General features: G+C 47.4%; 2 protein-coding genes across 5 annotated transcripts; one reads left to right on the top strand and one right to left on the bottom strand.

Annotated features, from left to right (window-relative positions):
- Positions 1–387: 387 nt before the first annotated feature.
- Positions 388–5,809, bottom strand: PTGES3L (prostaglandin E synthase 3 like). 3 transcript variants are annotated; one of them, XM_081804928.1, is made up of 8 exons: positions 5,203–5,569; positions 4,724–4,859; positions 4,551–4,617; positions 4,347–4,445; positions 2,619–2,708; positions 1,522–1,575; positions 989–1,016; positions 388–593 (listed from the first exon to the last, which is right to left on the bottom strand). In XM_081804928.1, the coding sequence occupies exons 1-8, from the start codon at positions 5,234–5,236 to the stop codon at positions 586–588; spliced, it is 516 nt and encodes a 171-aa protein (XP_081661054.1). In that variant the 5' UTR covers positions 5,237–5,569; the 3' UTR covers positions 388–585. The 3 variants fall into 3 exon arrangements, with proteins under 3 accessions (XP_081661054.1, XP_081661055.1, XP_081661056.1); XM_081804929.1 differs by having other exon boundaries at positions 4,724–4,837; positions 5,203–5,561; XM_081804930.1 differs by lacking the exon at positions 2,619–2,708 and having other exon boundaries at positions 5,203–5,809.
- A 114-nt stretch (positions 5,810–5,923) lies between these two features.
- RUNDC1 (RUN domain containing 1) lies at positions 5,924–14,291 on the top strand. 2 transcript variants are annotated; one of them, XM_081804926.1, is made up of 5 exons: positions 5,927–6,436; positions 8,998–9,156; positions 10,182–10,380; positions 11,526–11,645; positions 12,038–14,291. In XM_081804926.1, exons 1-5 carry the CDS (start codon positions 5,951–5,953, stop codon positions 12,901–12,903), a joined length of 1,830 nt encoding a protein of 609 aa, XP_081661052.1. In that variant the 5' UTR covers positions 5,927–5,950; the 3' UTR covers positions 12,904–14,291. The 2 variants fall into 2 exon arrangements, with proteins under 2 accessions (XP_081661053.1, XP_081661052.1); XM_081804927.1 differs by lacking the exon at positions 11,526–11,645 and having other exon boundaries at positions 5,924–6,436.
- The last annotated feature ends 3,585 nt before the right edge of the window (positions 14,292–17,876 follow it).

The raw sequence follows: 17,876 nt of genomic DNA, 5'->3' as shown, positions 1-17,876 counted from the left end.
GAATGAATGGGGTAGCTGATGAATAGAAGAGTAAACAAAAGAGTAAACAGTAAACAGCTAATATAACAATTAGCTTTGAAAGTATAAAGAAATTTTTGGGAGTATGCAGAAAGCTGAGGCGGGTTTCTGGCTAGTTCTAGGGGTGCAGTAGATATATGGTTCTAGGGGCGGCAATATAGCAAAAGGCTGGGTATGGTCTGAGAAATAGGAGCTGGGCACGGGAAAATTCCCCAGTTTGGTTACAAGCCTGCTCCCAGTATCTTTCTGCTTCCAATCTCAACAATGAGGACCAGGATCTGTGACACCCACCCCTCCCCTTGAGAGGAACAATAGAGTAGAAGAGGTTTGCCTCCAGGTGGAAGAAGTGCAAGAAGGAAAGAGACAAAGAACAGTTCTTACAGATTTATTATAATCTATCTGCTGCTTCTTTGGCTTTTGCTCCACCACATATATACACATGCTCGAATACTCAAGAGAGCCCTGATGACTGGCCCAAACAAACACAAAGATTACAGGCAATTGGTAGAAACTCAGGAGCCCCACCAGTCTACTCCTCTCCTATCCTGCCATCTGATGCAGCCATACTCAGGTGCCTAGGAAGAAGAAATAAAATATGAAAAGGACCCTTAAAAAGAGCTTCAAAAAAGGGGGTGCCTGGGTGGCTCAGTCAGTGAAGCGGCCGACTCTTGATTTCCGCTCAGGTCATGATCTCAGCGTTCTGGGATCGAGCCCCATCTTGGGTTCCATGCTCAGTGGGGAGTCTGCTTGAGATTCCCTCTCCACCTGGCCCTCCTACTGCTCACGTGCATGCCCCCTCTCAAATAAATTTAAAAAAAAGAGAGAGAGAGCTTCTAGGTTCAGAGATCCCAGAGACCCCATGGTTAAAGAGCTGGCAAAGACCCCGGCCCCAGCTTTTCAGAGCAACTGGAAGACGCCCCAGCTTCCACCCCAGCTTCCTCCCCAGCTCTGTCGTGCAGAAAGTAATTACTTGTTGCTTCAGTGCTGTCAGAATCATCCTAGGGAAAGAAAAAAAAGACAAAAGCACCTGTAGAATCTGCAAAGCGTGGACATTTGTGTTCACAAATTCTTCTCACTCCTTCCTGCTCTCCAAGTTTTCTTTTGTGATTTTCTAAGTCACACAACTTCCCGGCAGGCTAACACGGAAGGATTAATACTTTGGGAAATAAAATCAACCCCTGGTGCTCAATAAACAACACTGTGTCAAGCATCATTTGGTTTCAGAATTTCAATTCATGCCACTGCTCCTGACAGCTGTAAAGACAGTCAAGGGGGCCAGGTCAGCTCTAGGATAGAGGAGTAAAGGGGAGATGGGAGGGAGGAGGGTCTTGCTGGAGTTTTCTACAGCCTGGAGAAGAACATTCGACCTCCTGTGTCAAATTCAAATTTGGCTGACAGGCACTGAGAACTACTGCGTGCTAGGGACCATGAGAAGAGCTTTCTAGTATCTTATATTTTAGGGCTAAAAGGAAACTGAAGGGTTGAAGGGTAGGCTTTACTTACATCCAGGTCATCCATGCCAGGAGGAGGTCTCTTGCTGCTGACCTTCTTCAAAAGCTAGTGGAAAGAGGAAAGTAATTACAAGAGAAAAGAAGGGCAAGGGGAGAGCAACCTGTATATTGATGGGCCATAGGATGATGGTCCCAGCCAGACAATTGCCCCATCTTTACAGCCCCTAACACATCACTGGAATGAATTGGAGAAAAGTAAATCGATCCCCTTTTCATTTATTTTTATTTTTATTTCTTTTAAGATTTTATTTTTAAGTAACACCTGATGTGAGGCTCAAACTCACAGCCCTGAGATCAAGAGTTGACGCACGTTCCACCGACTGAGCCAGCCAGGCGCCCCGATCCCCTTTTTAAAAGGAAATAGACATACACAGAGCATCCTCCTTACTAATCCAGGTTAGGGTCTGTCAGTGTTTTTGCAACTTGAATAAATAGTAGCTGAAATTCTAAAACCAAATAATGTATGGCAGGGTGCAACTTAATTGGAACTAGTAATTTGTTTTATGATGTGAATTTTTATACTGCCTAGTTTGGTTGTTTTTTTTTTAAGATTTTATTTATTTATTTGACAGAGAGATAGAGCCAGAGAGCACAAGTGGAGAGAATGGCAGAGGGAGAGGGAGAAGCAGGCTCCCCACTTGAGCAGGGAGCCCGATGCGGGGCTTGATCCCAGGACCCTGGGATCATGACCTGAGCCGAAGGCAGACGCCGAAGGCAGACGCTTAACCATCTGAGCCACCCAGGTGCCCCAGTATACTGCCTAGTTTGAGTTTCCTGTGAAGTTGTGTGGCTCAGGAAATACACACACACACATAAAATAGAAGAAAGAACAAGAGTTACAGAAGAGTTGTGAAAGGGTTTGCCAAACTTTCTCAAAATTCTGTAACTAGTGAGTGAAGGCATGTATACGGTTCCACTAGTATACATTTCTCTCATCCTACTAAATAAACATTGCACAGAACATTTAAAGAATATGAGCACCAATGAGGGGAGCTCATATGTGTCTGTCTAGCCCTGATGACAGTCCTCCAGAGAAATGTGTGCAGGGAGACACAGAGAATGAGCAGGAGGGGCAGAAAATGGCATTACCTCTGCGTAATGTTCCACCTGAGCCAGCTCCACCTCTTCATCCCCTTCCCAGTCCCTCCAGTTATCAAAGTCCACAGACAACCACACTGGCTGCAAGAGGAAAGCACAGAGCGTCACAGGGCAGGAAGCGCAGAAGTGCATGGAAGAGCATGGCTGTGTGCACAGGGGCATGCGCGGGGAAAAGAAGGTCAATGGGGGTGCAGTCTTCCCAAAAGCACCTCTTTGACTAATTCCTCTCTAGATTGCCAATATCATCATCCACAAAGATTTGCCAGGAACCTACTAAGTGCCAAGCACAATGCCAGGCATTTTGGTAGATAGAAAAGCATAGAAATTCCACCCTCCAGAAGCGGACTGACTAGAGAGGTAATACATCTGGAAAGATAACTGTGTCATAAAGTATCATGGGAGTCACCAAGCAAGATAGACAAGCTGCATTCCCTGGAGTCGGGAGAAAACCCTTGGAATCCTGTTCCAAGTTCTTACGCTTAGATAGGAAGTTATTCACTCATTAATTTAACGGCTATTTATTGAACACAGACTCTGAGCTTGGCATTGGGATTATGAAAATGTTTGATATATAGTCCCAGCTATCACGAAGCAAGTGGGGAAGGGAAATCTATTTATTTAAAATCGTTAAAATACAGTGTGAAAGGTATGGTGATGGCTTACACGGGAGATATTATGGAAACCCAGACAGAAGCTATAGGAACTCAGGCTTTTTAGAGTAGCAGAGACTTAAAGGATGAGCAAAGGTTAGGTGGGCACAAGTAGCAATGATGGAGGCTTTCCAGGAAGAAGGCACAGCTTGAGCAAAGGTAAATTCGTGAGAAATAGCCTGGTGTGTGCCAAAGAGCTGCAGGCCATTTGCTGTGGCTGGAATGTGAAGTTTAAGGCCGAAACTAATGGGATATAATGCTACAGAAGGGAAGAGTAGCCAGGTCATGAGTTTATATGTCATGCTATGGGGCTTGGATTTCAACCCAAAGGGCGGGAAGTGACAAGCTCATATGCCTAAAAGAGTTAGGGAACTAATGAAAAGGATTAAAGTGTGCTGGTACACATGCTCCATTTAAAGCTCCATCTCTAGGCGTTTGGGAATTTCTTTCTTTTTTTTTAAGTAACCTCTGCACATGGGGCTTGAACTCACAGCCCCATGTTCTACCAACTGAGCCAGCCAGGCACCCCTGGCATTTGGGAATTTAGACCAGTGTGATCAGAGTCTCCATTTTCTAAGAAAAGCTGATAATCTGTAGTTTTATATGAAATCTCCATATTTTTATAGGTCAGTAACTAATGAAAACTAAATGTCAATAACCAATCAAAATAATTTGTAAGTACTGTAAAGACCACAAAAACAAATTCAAGAGCCAGATCAGCCAGGAGCTAGCCAATTTTCAACTTTTAGCAAGGAAGAAGCCACTGGAGGGTCTTAGGTGGAAGAGTAACAGGGTCAGATGGGTGTTTTAGACAGACCATGCTGGGAGCAATGCAAAGGATGGACTGAGGGTCGGTCTAAAAATATGCAATAAACATCACCCAGTGATGGATGAGACCTGAATTAGGAAAAGATGAAGTAACAGATTCAAGAATATTTAGGAAGTCAAATAGGACTTTGTGAATGATTGAATGTTGGTGGGAAAGGAGCCAAGGGTGATTCTCTGACTTATGTCCCCAAGTGCAGAGATAGCACGGGAGAGAGAGCAGGCCATTCCCCCACACACCTACCTTGATATCCTCTTTAGTGAGTCGGGGCCAGGCTACCTTCTCCTTCCATTTCCTCACAAAGCAAGTAATGGAGCGACCAGAGCGCTTATCCTGGGAGTCCTACCGGATAGAGAGCCTCATTCTTAGCATGTGAGGTTTAGAATGAATTTCCAATTTTCCAGGCAGCCTTCCCATCCAGAGCTTACTGTCCCACCCCACAGTTACCTTGGAGTTCACCTTAGCATAGAATTCTATCTCATTGTACAACTCCACTCCGTCGGCATTCTTGCAGCTGAGGAGACAACGGAGCTGAGGAAATGCGGGAGGCTGAGCATGGGGGCATTAAGAGAAGGGAAAGGTTCCAGGAAACCAGGACCTTCAGAGAGGAGGGCCGTTACCTGAACACAATACGGTGGTCCTCGATGAGCACATGGACATCGGTGCTGTCCTCAACACAAAACTCCATGAACACGTACCTGGGCCTGTCGTACCACAGCGTCCGGGCATGCTGCCTGCAGAGGAGTTGCGGTGGGGCTTCATAGGGGTGGGAGAGGGAAGACTGAGGGCATTTGGGAAAGGTGGAAGGAAGGGAACATTTAGGGACGTTTTATGCTACGGCCCTGTCAAAGTGGAGCTAAATGAGACAGAAGGGGGTGAAAGAGGAGTGATGGCAGCGGGGGGGGGGTGGTGAGGTGAGGGTGAACCTGGGGAGAATCCAGAGTGCGAGAGTTGAGAGGGAGGGGGTTATGGAGAACATTCCTCATCACCCCAAAGTTACAGAGACCTGGACTCTGGAATTTCCACGGGAACTCGCAGGAGCGCCCAGAAAATGTGGGACAAGGAATCTCCGAGGAAAAGGGCGGCCGGAAACACTCACCTTGCCATGGCGGCTCCCCGCTACCCGGTGGCATTTGGACTCCGAGCCAGGGACTGCTATCTTTAGATCCTGGGGACGCCCCCAGCAGCTGCCTCTCCTTATATGGTCGGGGAAGGCTTTAGAGGAAGGGGGAACGTGGCCCCCACAGCCAAGGGATCCGCACTTCGGAGAGACTCTAGAAGAGCGTAATCCCGACAGCCCTTCACATCTCAGTGTCTCCAGAAATGTACAGATTAGGAATAGACGACCCGGGGCGCCTGGGTGGCTCAGTTGGTTAAGCGACTGCCTTCGGCTCAGGTCATGATCCGGAGTTCCGGGATCGAGTCCCGCATCGGGCTCCCTGCTCGGCAGGGAGTCTGCTTCTCCCTCTGCCCCTCCCCCCTCTCATGTGCTCTCTCTTTCTCTGTCAAATAATAAATAAAATCTTTATTAAAAAAAAAAAAGGAATAGACGACCCACCCGCGGGGAACCAGGACAAGGGCCACACTAGGTGCACAACGAATGACTTGTCCCTGTCTTCATTCATCCGTTTCTCCAACGCTTAGTGCGTTCTGTGCCTGATTCACAGTAGGCGCTCAATAAAAAATTATTGGCCCGAATTAAATCCCCTGGGAAGGCCCGCCCCGCGTGACTGTGAACTGTTTGTCGTATAAGCCCCGCCCACCCGCGCCTTCGGGTTTCCCGGACAGCGCGCCGTTGCCATGGCAGTGAGGGGGCGCGGCTGACGTGCGGCGGCGTTTCCGGGAAGATGGCGGCTGTCGAAGCGGCTGCGGAGCCGGTAACGGTGGTGGCAGCTGTTGGTCCAAAGGCGGAGGAGGAAGAGGAGTCGCTGCCACCGTGCGAGGCGGTGCGCTGGGCCCCGGTGGGGGCAGTGGCGGAGGCCGGGCCTGGGACGGCCGCGTTCTCGGAAGAGGCGGCGGCCGAGGAGCCCGGCGCGGCCCCGGGCTCCCCTCCGGACTCGCCCGGCCGGACGCTGCGGCGGCTGCGGGCCGAGCGGCGGCGGCTGGACTCGGCGCTGCTCGCGCTGTCCTCGCACTTCGCGCAAGTGCAGTTCCGCCTGCGCCAGGTGGTGCGCGGAGCGCCCGCGGAGCAGCAGCGCCTCCTGCGCGAGCTCGAGGACTTCGCGTTCCGCGGCTGCCCGCACGTCCTGGGTTACTGGGGGCCCGAGGACCCCGCCAGCGACGATGGCGATGGGCTGCCAGGGGACCGGCCACGATTGCGGGGCGAGAACCAGGTGAGCAGCTGGGGCCGGGTCCCGAAGGACATGGGAATAGGGGGTTGGGTGGGTGGCGATGCTGACCGGGACGGAGGTAGCAGTGGTAAGAAGCCGGCCGGTCTGGGTGAGTACTACGCGCGTCCGAGACGAGGAGGTGAGACAGGTGTGCCAGTCCTGCTGAAGGGCAGGAGGACAGAGAGGCCTGGGAACCTGATGGTGAGGGGTGTCTATCTGAAATGTGGTAAGAGATGCAGGTGTGGGGACGTGCGGGACACAAGAGTGGTGAGCAGAGTATTCAGAGGGGAACAGCAACCAACCAAAGCAATGCTGCTCCCGCTCACCTTGCCGTTGCCTCATAATGTACCTAAGTAAGACCCGAGGACATTTGCTGATAAGTCCCCCGACCTGGGGTTGAGAACATTGGCTAATGAAGTGTAAGTGACTTGGAATCCATGGAAACTTTGATCTACTGCCTGTACCTGCCTTCCTGGAATCTAGAAAACGTCTTTAATATTTAGACTTTCGTGTGGGTGGGAGCTTTGGTGAACGGGCAGGATCACTTAGTAATTGAAAGAAATACAACTCCTGATTATATGCATTTCCTGAAGCTGATATTTTAAACCTCCTTGCCCATCCAGCCCAATAACTAGATATTATAAATGAAGCCCCTTTACTGTGACAAGATGCATTCAGTTAGCCACCAGTGAATAATGAGCGTCTGTATGCCATGCCAAGAGAACATTTCCTTGCAGTCGTTGACTCTCTGGAAGTGCACAGTTGCAGATAGCTTGTTGGAGGTGTTGAAGAGACTTGCTGTCTTCTCCACCTTTTCATTCTTCAAGTTACAACCCACTTATGCCTTTCTTCCCACTTAAATTGGTTTTAACCAAGAAGACTTATCAGTAGCAAATTTGACTTGCTTATTTTAATCTGGAATGTTTCCAGCGCAATCCTGTGTTTACTGTACCACCCTTCTCTCCACATAGAGTTTTTCCCCATTCTTTCTCCTTGCGCTGGCTAGACAGCTTCTTCTGGTCAGAGCTCATTATTCGGAATGTGTTGTTCTGTACTTGTTTTAGTTCAGTAGCCTACAGCAAATGTGTATTGAGAGCTTACCCTTTACCAGACATGGTGCTCGGCATTGGGGGTACAAAATCAAAGCCTTTGCCCTAAAGGAGTTCATTGACTGAGGGACAGAATCCTCAACAAAGAATTGCAATGCGGCATGAGCTAGAGAAGTGTGTACACAATACAGATGGAGAAACGGTCAGCTTTGCCTAGGGAGATCTAGGAAGCCTGAAGGATAGTTAGGCCCTCCCACAGTAGGTTTCTAAGAAACCACAACACTCAGGTTTGGAGAGGAAGTATCCTGAGAAAAGGCTTGCTTTCATGTTGAGTAAAGCTAAAGCAAGAGGATTGCTTTTTAAATAGCTTGAACAAAAAGTTAATGTGTTGTTTTTCATTTATTCTCTCTCGTATCTTCTGGAGGGCTTGGTAAGTACCATTTGAAAGTTAAAGTTAATATTCTATAGATTGCTGGTTTAAAATGCAGCCTTACACCTGCACAGGACGTGCTAGTTTTGCTTTGTTTTGTTTCTGGCACTCAAGAAAGGTAAGGAAGAGCTAGTATTTGAGAATACATTGGCAAGACTTTACCACCCTGAAGGGTTTTTAATCATTTAAATGCAGAAACTACCTGATGGCCAACAGTGGAGAAAGGAGTCACTGGTGGGAGAAACTTACCAGAGGTTGTTTTTTGTTTTTTGTTTTTTAAGATTTTATTTATTTATTTGACAGAGAGAGACACAGCGAGAGAGGGAACACAAGCAGGCGGAGTGGGGGAGGGAGAAGCAGGCTTCACACCGAGCAGGGAGCCTGATGTGGGGCTCAATCCCAGGACCCTGGGACCATGACCTGAGCCGAAGGCAGATGCTTAACGACTGAGCCACCCAGGCGCCCTCCTTTTTTTTTTTTTAAACATGGTTACCTTCCCACTCCTATTACTTGGCTTTTGGGTTGGTTTTTTTGTTTTTGTTTTTTTTTCACTGCCCCAGGCATCTGCTTTAATTCTTTTGATTTTGCAGAAGTCTGTAATACATTGGCGGGGTTTTGAACCTTAAGAAAACTGGTTATGAGTTATAAATCCTTTCTCTACACCCTTATCTCTAGATTGTCTTGCAAAATATGGCTGCAGAAAGTATTCAGGAGTTGATCTGTGGTAATTGGCTGTGGAGGATGGCATGTTTAGTTCCTGGGAGGCTGTCTTGGCTAAGATAAGTTGTCTCAATCCTAACTAGACCTTTGTGTGGGGGGAAGCTATCTTAACAAAAGGTTCCATTGTATTCATATCCTATTTCTAATAAGGGACAAATACCTTCTTAAAGAAAACACATTTAATAAATTGCCCCGGATGAAATCTTTATTCTCATTTTTGAACCTAGCTTATGAATTCTGTATTTCATTGGGATTATTTGGAAACATTTTATGTTTCACTAGTCATTATTAGCTTGAGAGGCTTCGTAATGTGCCCTGATTTTTCCTTTTCCTGTGAAATAGACCTAAGTATTTTCTTGTCTTAGAGTGAACAGGAAAAACGGGAACGTCTGGAAGCCCAAAGGGAGAAGCAGAAGGAACTTATACTACAGCTCAAAACCCAGCTAGATGACCTGGAAACGTTTGCTTATCAAGAGGGTAATTACGACTCCCTGCCGCAGTCCGTGGTCTTGGAAAGACAGCGGGTGAGCAGAGACTAGAGGCTCCTCCACCTCTACCTAAGGTTACCTTGTTCCTGCTGGCGATCACAGGACGTTCTTTCTTCGCATGTTCACCCTTGGCCTTGCTGAGAATCCCTTTGCTGGCCCATATCAAAGAGAAACGGACACGTCTTTATTCACACATGGAAACACAAGTTCCAAAGCCTTATAATATGATAATTGAGCTCTTTCTTTTGGGTGGTTATTAGTAATAATAATATATAATAATAATAATAATTTTTCATTTGATCATTAAAACAGTTCTATTTAGACACATCCTACAATGTAAATCAGCTTTTTTCCCCACCACCAGTTGATAAATATTCCAGGGATCCAGACTGGTTTTAACGCCGTATTTATTTAAGCAACACCTGGGTAGACAGGTAACCTGCCAGCAGAATACAACTGCAGTCTCCCCTACTAACATGTTTGTCTCCCACTATGATGTGGGTGTTTCTCTGACTGAGCTGGAGTTACATTATCTGGATTTCACACTGTTCCAGATAATGTCACTAGGGTATTTTGACTGTAACACACTTTGATGTTTAGTAGAGATTTTTGTTTAGTTGCCTAGAATGGGGCAAGAAGGGAGGAAGAGGACTAGACACTAAGGGAAGTCCGTATTTGTTCTCTTGGAGGCCTTGGGGGAAGCTAACTATGAGGCTTTTGGGATCATCAGCCGCTTTGGGTTATTCATACTGTTGTTCTCCTGAAAGTTGCCTGGCCTGGTAGAAAGTTTGCAGTTAAAAAAAAAAAAAGAAAAAGAAAAAATTTGCCATTGAGAGGAGCCATTTCTGTCCGAGAGGAACCAAGGGCCCTTGTTACTATAGGAGAAAGTAGCTCTGTACTCTCACCTTGATCAGCAGTTGCATCGTTTTCTCTCACAAATTTGGGAGTTCTATCTGTCTTTGATTTTCATTTAAAGGTACATACTAGCAAATATTCTCCTTCTTCCTAACCCTCTCCCTGAAAATTCCAAAGGCTGTGCTCATTGCTTGTGGTCTTGATAGGTGATCATAGATGAATTAATAAAGAAACTGGACATGAATCTGAATGAGGACATCAGTTCACTGTCCACTGAGGAGCTCCGGCAGCGTGTGGATACAGCTGTGGCTCAGATTGTCAACCCAGCCCGAGTGAAAGAACAGTTGGTTGAACAGTTGAAAACTCAGATCCGAGACCTCGAGATGTTCATCAACTTCATCCAAGGTCAGAGGAGGGGATGGGAAGAGAAGCGTGAACAGATGTCATAGTAATTATATGTAGGGGCACCTGGGTGGCTCAGTCAGTTAAGAGTCTGCCTTCGGCTCAGGTCATGATCTCAGTCCTGGGATCGAGCCCCGCATCGGGCTCCCTGCTCAGCAGGGAGTCTGCTTCTCCCTCTGCCTCTCCCTCTCCCTTTGTGCGTGTGCACGTGCGTGCTCTCTCTCTCTCAAATAAATAAAATCTTTAAAAAATAATAATTATATAATCCAAGTACTGGTACCTAAAGGTACCAGTTCTCAATATACTGTGTAGGAAGTTTGACCACTCAGTAAAGGAGCCAGCATGGTAGAATGGAAAGAACAGGGATTTTATTTTATTTTTTTAAAGATTTTATTTTTAGGGGCACCTGGGTGGCTCAGTTGGTTAAGCGCCTGCCTTGGGCTCAGGTCATGATCCCAGGGTCCTGGGATCGAGCCCCGCATTGGGCTCCCTGTTCAGTGGGAAGCCTGCTTCTCCCTCTCCCACTCCCCCTGCTTGTGTTCCTGCTCTCACTATCTCTCTGTCAAATAAATAAATAAAATCTTAAAAAAAAAAAAAAAGATTTTATTTTTAAGTAATCTCTATACCCAATGTAGGGTTCGAACTCACAACTCCAAGATCAAGAGTCACACACTCCACGGACTGAGCCAGCCAGGTGCCCCAAAAACATGGATTTTTTTTTTAAGACTTTAATTTATTTGACAGAGAGAGAACATAAGCAGGGGGAGTGGCAGGCAGAGAGAGAGGGAAAAGCAGGCCCCCTGTGGAGCAGGGGCTCAATCCCAGGATCCCAGGATCACGACCCAAGCCGAAGGCAGACACTTCACTGACTGAGCCACCTAGGCACCCCAAAAACATGGATTTCAGAGCCAGATAGTTCAGATCCCAGTTCTGCCACTTCCTGGCCTTGGGTCCTTGGGCAGGTTCCTAACTTCTTTAGCCCCACTGTCCTCACCCAAGAAAGGATGATTCATGCTTCCCTCATTGAGCAAATATGTATTGAGCCAGTCACTATTCCACGCAAATAAGATGATATTTGTAAAAGTCTTATCATGTGGGAGGCAATAGGAAGTATTCTTTTTCCTCCGCTTTGTAACTGCTGACCACAGATGAAGTGGGAAGCCCATTGCAGGCAGACAGCGCGCACTGTGAGTGCAAGGCCAGTGGGAAGACAGGAAGTGGCTCCACGAGAATGGGCAGCAGCCGACTGCCTCCAGGAAACAGCAAGAGTAAGTACGGCTTCCCGAATAGGCCGGTCTAGACAGATAAGAAGTAGATTAGTGGTTGCCTAGGGCGTACGGGGTTGGGGAGAATGGGAATGGGAGATGCTAACAGTACAAGGTTTCTTTTTGGGATGATGGGTGCACAACTCTGTAAATACACTAAAAGTCACTGATTGATACACTTAAATGGGTGATTTACATGGCATGTGATTTATATCTCAATATAGCTGTTATTAACCCAAAACAGTTAAGTCCAGCAACCTCCTAGGTGGCTCTTGGCTTCATGTGGGACCCATGCTGTAGCTCAGCAGCAAGACTAGATCTCAGCTAGTGACTAGTTGAATATACCTCTGTGCTATTATGGCCCTCACTGATGAGCCGTTGCATTTTCTAAACAGCAAAGGCAGACGACGTGAAGAAGGTCCAGGAGACGGGCCTGCACCTCGTGCGGCGCGCGCTGGCCGTGCTCCAGATCTTTGCTGCCAGCCAGTTTGGTTGCGCCACGGGCCAGATCCCACAAACCCTGTGGCAGAGGGGCCAGGCTGACAGGGACTACTCCCCCTTACTGAAGAGGCTGGAGATCTCAGTAGAGAGAGTGAAGCAGCTAGCCTTGAGGCACCAGCCGCACAACCACATCATCACCTCTGCCAGCCTCCAGGACCTGTCTCTGGGAGGCAAGGACGAGCTGACCATGGCTGTGCGGAAGGAGCTGACCGTGGCCGTCAGGGACCTGCTGGCCCACGGACTCTACGCCTCCTCACCAGGAATGAGCCTGGTCATGGCCCCCATTGCTTGTTTGCTGCCAGCCTTCTCCTCGGCCCCTGAGGCCATGCACCCGTGGGAGCTCTTTGTAAAGTACTACCATGCTAAGAATGGCCGTGCTTACGTGGAATCCCCCGCCCGGAAGCTCTCCCAGTCCTTTGCCCTGCCAGTTATGGGAGGCACCGTTGTGACCCCCAAGCAGAGCCTTCTGACAGCCATCCATGTGGTGCTGACGGAGCACGACCCCTTTAAACGCAGTGCAGACTCAGAGTTGAAGGCCTTGGTGTGCATGGCCCTGAACGAGCAGCGTCTTGTGTCCTGGGTGAACCTAATCTGCAAGTCGGGGTCACTCATCGAACCCCACTACCAGCCCTGGAGCTACATGGCGCACACAGGCTTTGAGAGCGCCCTCAACCTGCTCAGTCGCCTCAGCAGCCTCAAGTTCAGCCTCCCCGTGGACCTGGCCGTGCGCCAGCTCAAGAACATCAAAGATGCCTTTTGATAAGAGTGCCTGGCCCTTCAACCAGCACCTTCCTCAGTAGAGTAGGGGTAGATGGTTAGTCTTCTAGGATAGAAACAAAGAAGAGGAGGAGGGGTTAAAGACAGTCTCCCTAGCCAAATGACTGCAAAGTCTGTTTTCCCCGCCAACGTAGCATCTCAGAGATGCTGGAGACCTTCTCGTTCCAAGGTTCTGCCCTGGCGTGTAACACATGGGCACAAATATTTGAGCCGATGTAAAAGAAATCGGCTCTGGCACACAGTTAATGGACCACCTCATCGTGCCACATCTGCTTTCTCCAAAACCCAGATTGCTCTAACCATTCTCCTTATGGTGGTGAGTGACATGAGTGAGTCGTTGGTCCCGGAAGACATTCAGTCAGCTGGGATGCGTATTCCTTCGCTTGGAGCAGGTTCGAGAGTCGTTGGGCCAGAATTTGAATTCCTTTACGAATGCTGACACCCCTTTCTTCCTGACCCCAGGTCAGGGGAGGCTGTGTGTGTTCCACAGTTGCTTCTAAAACTAGGAATGGGGATATCGGAAAACAGCATTTCTGAGGGAGTTCACCACAAGTTGGTTTCAATGTGAGCCCTTTTTTGTGGGTAAGAACTGAGATCTGTTCCTGACAAGGTGGCCCACTTCTCACGGCACAGATGGCGGTCTTTTGGATTTAGAGCTGGTTAGTTATGAGGAATGGCAACCACTGTCGGTACCACGTCCTCTGGCAAATAACCTTTCCTGGGCACACCTCCCAGCAAGGCGCTGACCCAGTCTTTTTGAAAGTACATACACCAGAGCTATACTCCTCGGGAGAACCCTTGCCACCCAAGTCAAGTGTGAATGGGAATACGCCTTAGTGATCAGCAGCAACTCCTCCCAGGGTTGGGATTCCACTTGTCCTGGAGGCTGGATGATGGAGGGGGTCTGATCACGCAGTAGGGACTACAGAGGGGGTTGGGACTACAGTAGATGACCGCTGACAGGGACTGAGCATTTCCTTGTAAAACTGACCCTAGAGTGATCCTGTTTGGCCTTCAGTATTTTAGCCTTTTTAGTTCGTATTTATCATTCAGCTTGCATACTGCTCCAGGACTGCCCAAAGATGGGCAAAGTGTATCCTATCACTTTCTGGAAAACCAGATGGGATCTGCATACCGCTGATCGGCATTGTTTCCTGTATTAAATTACCAGCTGCACTCGTGTCTGCGCTATTGCGTAGTCCGCGTTAACTTAATTTTTTTCAGTGACATGTTATTTAAGATGTATTATTGATAATTCATTAGAATTAGTCCTCTTTCTGTGTGAAACAGGGTAAGTGTAAAATGTGGAAAATGATATATCTGTGGTTGCTAATAAAAATCATAGTATTTTATGTAGCTTCTCTACAAAGACCTTAGAGACTCTTGGCTTTGGTTTATAAGTCTGTCTGTGCATTATTAGCTCATCTGATCCAGATCAGTATTTCCTTGAGCAATGTCTGGCTCTTGGCCTTTCTGCCTCTTCTTGGCCCCCCACCCTGGATCAGCTCAGCTTTGGTGGTGTTTTCTTTCCCCCAGACATTACCCTGCCATCTCACCCAGGCCTACGGCCCCATTCCCACAGCACACCTCCCCATACATGCCACTTTGGGAGCTGGCACTTTTATTTTTAAAGATTGATTCATTTATTTAATAGAGAGCACGCAGGGGTGAGGGGCAGTGGGAGAGGGAAAAAGAGTCTCCAGCAGACTCCACGCTGAGCACAGAGTCTGACTGGGTGCTCAGTCTCACAACCCCGAGATCACGACCCAAGCTGAAACCAAGAGTCGGACACCCAACCGACTGAACCACCCAGGTGCCCCTGGAGCTGGCACTTTTAAATCCATTTGTCTAGATATCATTTAGGGTGGATGATAACTGCCATAACTATATGGCACAGCCCTGGATCACCCCAGTATTATCCTTTTCTAATCTTCACAAAGACTAATTTGTATCAAGGTTTTGTGCTAGCATCAATGGGAAGCATTTTTAAGTCAACCTAATTTTTTTAAAGATTATTTGAGAGAGAGCGAGTGCTAGTGGGGCGGAGGGGCAGAGGGAGAAGGAGAGAAGCAGACTCCCCGATGAGCGGGGAGCCCAACATGGGGCTCGATCTCAAGACCCTGAGATCATGACCCGAGCTGAAACCAAGAGTCGGACGCTTAACCGACTGAGCCACCCAGGCACCCCATAAGTCATTCTAATATAATTCTCACTATTTGTAAGGCAGGACAATATTCTCCCAATTTTATAGCTGAGTAAACTGAAGTTAAACATCTTGTCCACGTTTATGTAATGGAAGAGCTGAGATTTGAACTCAAGTTGCCTGAATCCAAATCCTATGGTCTTTATATTCTATCATGTTATCTCATTGTATCATGCTGCTTCCAGATCTTTTGTTCCTCTCTCTTCTTTATCCACCACCTCGTTCCACCATCACTTTGGGAAAGAGAAGGTATTTCCCACATACCCACCAGAAATTCATGCTGCCAACGGACTAGGCCACAAGGACATGGGCAGACAGCCGCTGCTCTACCAAGTTCTTCATGAAACGTAAAGGCAATGTGTAGAGACAGAGACAAGCCCGCCAGCATCCCATAGTCAGATACCTGGTAGTCACTGATATGATCTGCATTATTACTTAAGACAGTAAGGCTTGGGGGGAGGCACACAGGACAAGGGAGGAGAGAAGGAAACAGCCTAGGTCTAAGCATATGCAAGAACAGAATGAAAAAGAGCCATAGATATGTATCCATAAAAGTGCAGCCTCCTTTGTTATAAAAGTATGATCTGCAAAGCATTCTTAAAGATTTCTAAGATGGGGGCACCTGGCTGGCTCAGTTGGTAGACCAAGCGATTCTTGGTCTCAGGGTTATAAATTCAAGCCCCACATTGGGTGTAGAGATTATTTAAAATCTTAAAAAAAAAAAAGTTTCCTAAGGTGTTCTGCATTCATTCATTCTTGAATGCCTGCCAATTGCCTGGGCCAGGCTAGATACTAAGGAAAGAGATCAATAAAACATACCCCCTGTCCTCAAGGAAGACACAGTCTAACTAAGGAGATACCAAACCAACTGGAGATTTGCGTAGCTTGTTAAAAATTGCTGGGTCCCATCTCAGAGATTTTTATTCAGTAGTTCTGGGGTGAGGCCTGAAAATTTGCAATCCTAACAAGTTCCCAGGTTATGCTGATGCAGCTGGTCTGGGGACCACACTTTGAGAACCACTGATCCAAACCAAATATGTTCTTTTTTTTTTTTTTTTTAAGATTTTATTTATTTATTTGAGAGACAGTGCGTGCACAAGCTTAGGGGGGTGGGGAGCAGAGGGAGAGGAAGAAAGAATCCCAGTCTCCACGCTGATGCAGGGCTTGATCTCACAACCCCAAGATTATGACCTGAGCTGAAATCAAGAGTCGGACGCCCAACCGACTGAGCCACCCAGGCGCCTGCAAACCAAATACATTCTATAATAAAGATAAATATGGATTGGATTGCTGAGGGAGCACAGCAGGAAGAGATTGGTTCTGCCCAGTAGAACTCTGGATAGGATTTGGACAGGTTTTTGCCTGGCTGCAGTGGAGGAGAATAAAGACACATGGAACCACCTGAGTAAAGACCCCAGGGCTCAGAAGAGGTTGGATATTTGAGTAGTTGGGGGATGGGGAGGGCAGTATGTGAGGGTGTGAAGGAATTTAGGCTGTAGGAAAGGAGAGGTGAGTTCAAACTTTGGTATAGAGAGCCAACGAAGGATTTCAAGCACATAAATGGTGGATTTAAGAGTTGTGTTGAGGGAAGCTTCCCAAAATAAGCTCTATAGATCATATGGCTCCACTCCAGACTGGAATTGTTATCTCCTAGGTTGGAAATCCATCTTTCATAAACATAGCAAGCAATTCTGACCCACACAAAAGTTTGAGGAGGAGAAGAAAAAGATCTGAGGCTGGATAGATTAGGGGGCAAGTGGAAAAGGACAGAAAAGATTTAAAACACAAGGAAAAATTCACAGGATTTAGTACTAATTTGATTTGGAGAGTGTTTGTGAGAAGAGTCTACGGCAATTACGAGATTTGAGGATCTGGTTTATATTTTCCAAGAGAGATACAGCAAAAGAGGCAGCAGCAGATAAGGAGGCTGGGAGCAGAGCACAGAGGTGGAAATGGGCAGGTTGGCATGGTGTAGTGGGAAGAGCACTGGGTTAGGAATGAGAACTTACTCTTCTTCACCATCTTTGTGACTTTGCTGCTCTGGAACTGTCCTCTCAGAGGCCAGAGTAGATATCTCTGAGGTCCCTTCCAACTCTAAAATGTCATATTCCAAATTAAAACAAAAGATTTTTAAAAAGATTTTATTTATTTGGCAGAGAGAGACACAGCGAGAGAGGGAACACAAGCAGGGGGAGTGGGAGAAGGAGAAGCAGGTTTCCCGCTGAGCAGGGAGCCCGATGCGGGGCTGGATCCCAGGACCCTGGGATCATGACCTGAGCCGAAGGCAGACACTTAACGACTGAGCCACCCAGGTGCCCCAAAACAAAAGATTTTAATTGAAAAGAAATATAAGTACATAATTACTGTGATAAACCATTGGAATGGGGTCGTGAGGGCTGCAGGGAAAATTGGTCCCTGGAGAGCCTTAAGAGAATCGATGAAACCCTGATTGTTCCCACATCTTGCCCAAGACCAATCCTGTAGATTCTTCAATGTTCAGATAAGCAAAAACTGTAAGATGGTTTCCTTTCTCTTGAACTCAGAAGACAGCTAAAGGGGAGGCGCCTGGGTGGCTCAGTCGTTAAGCGTCTGCCTTCGGCTCAGGTCATGATCCCAGAGTCCTGGGATCAAGCCCCACATCAGGCTTTCTGCTCAGCCGGAAGCCTGCTTCTTCCTCTCCCACTCCCCCTGGTTGTGTTCTCTCTCTCGCTGTGTCTCTCTCTGTCAAATAAATAAATAAAATCTTTAAAAAA

The sequence above is a fragment of the Leptonychotes weddellii genome, chromosome 15, assembly GCF_054177405.1.
Source record: "Leptonychotes weddellii isolate Sample4059 chromosome 15, ASM5417740v2, whole genome shotgun sequence".
Lineage (NCBI taxonomy): Eukaryota > Metazoa > Chordata > Mammalia > Carnivora > Phocidae > Leptonychotes > Leptonychotes weddellii.
Note: the sequence above shows the minus strand (reverse complement) of the source record. Positions and strands in the feature narration are given on the sequence as shown.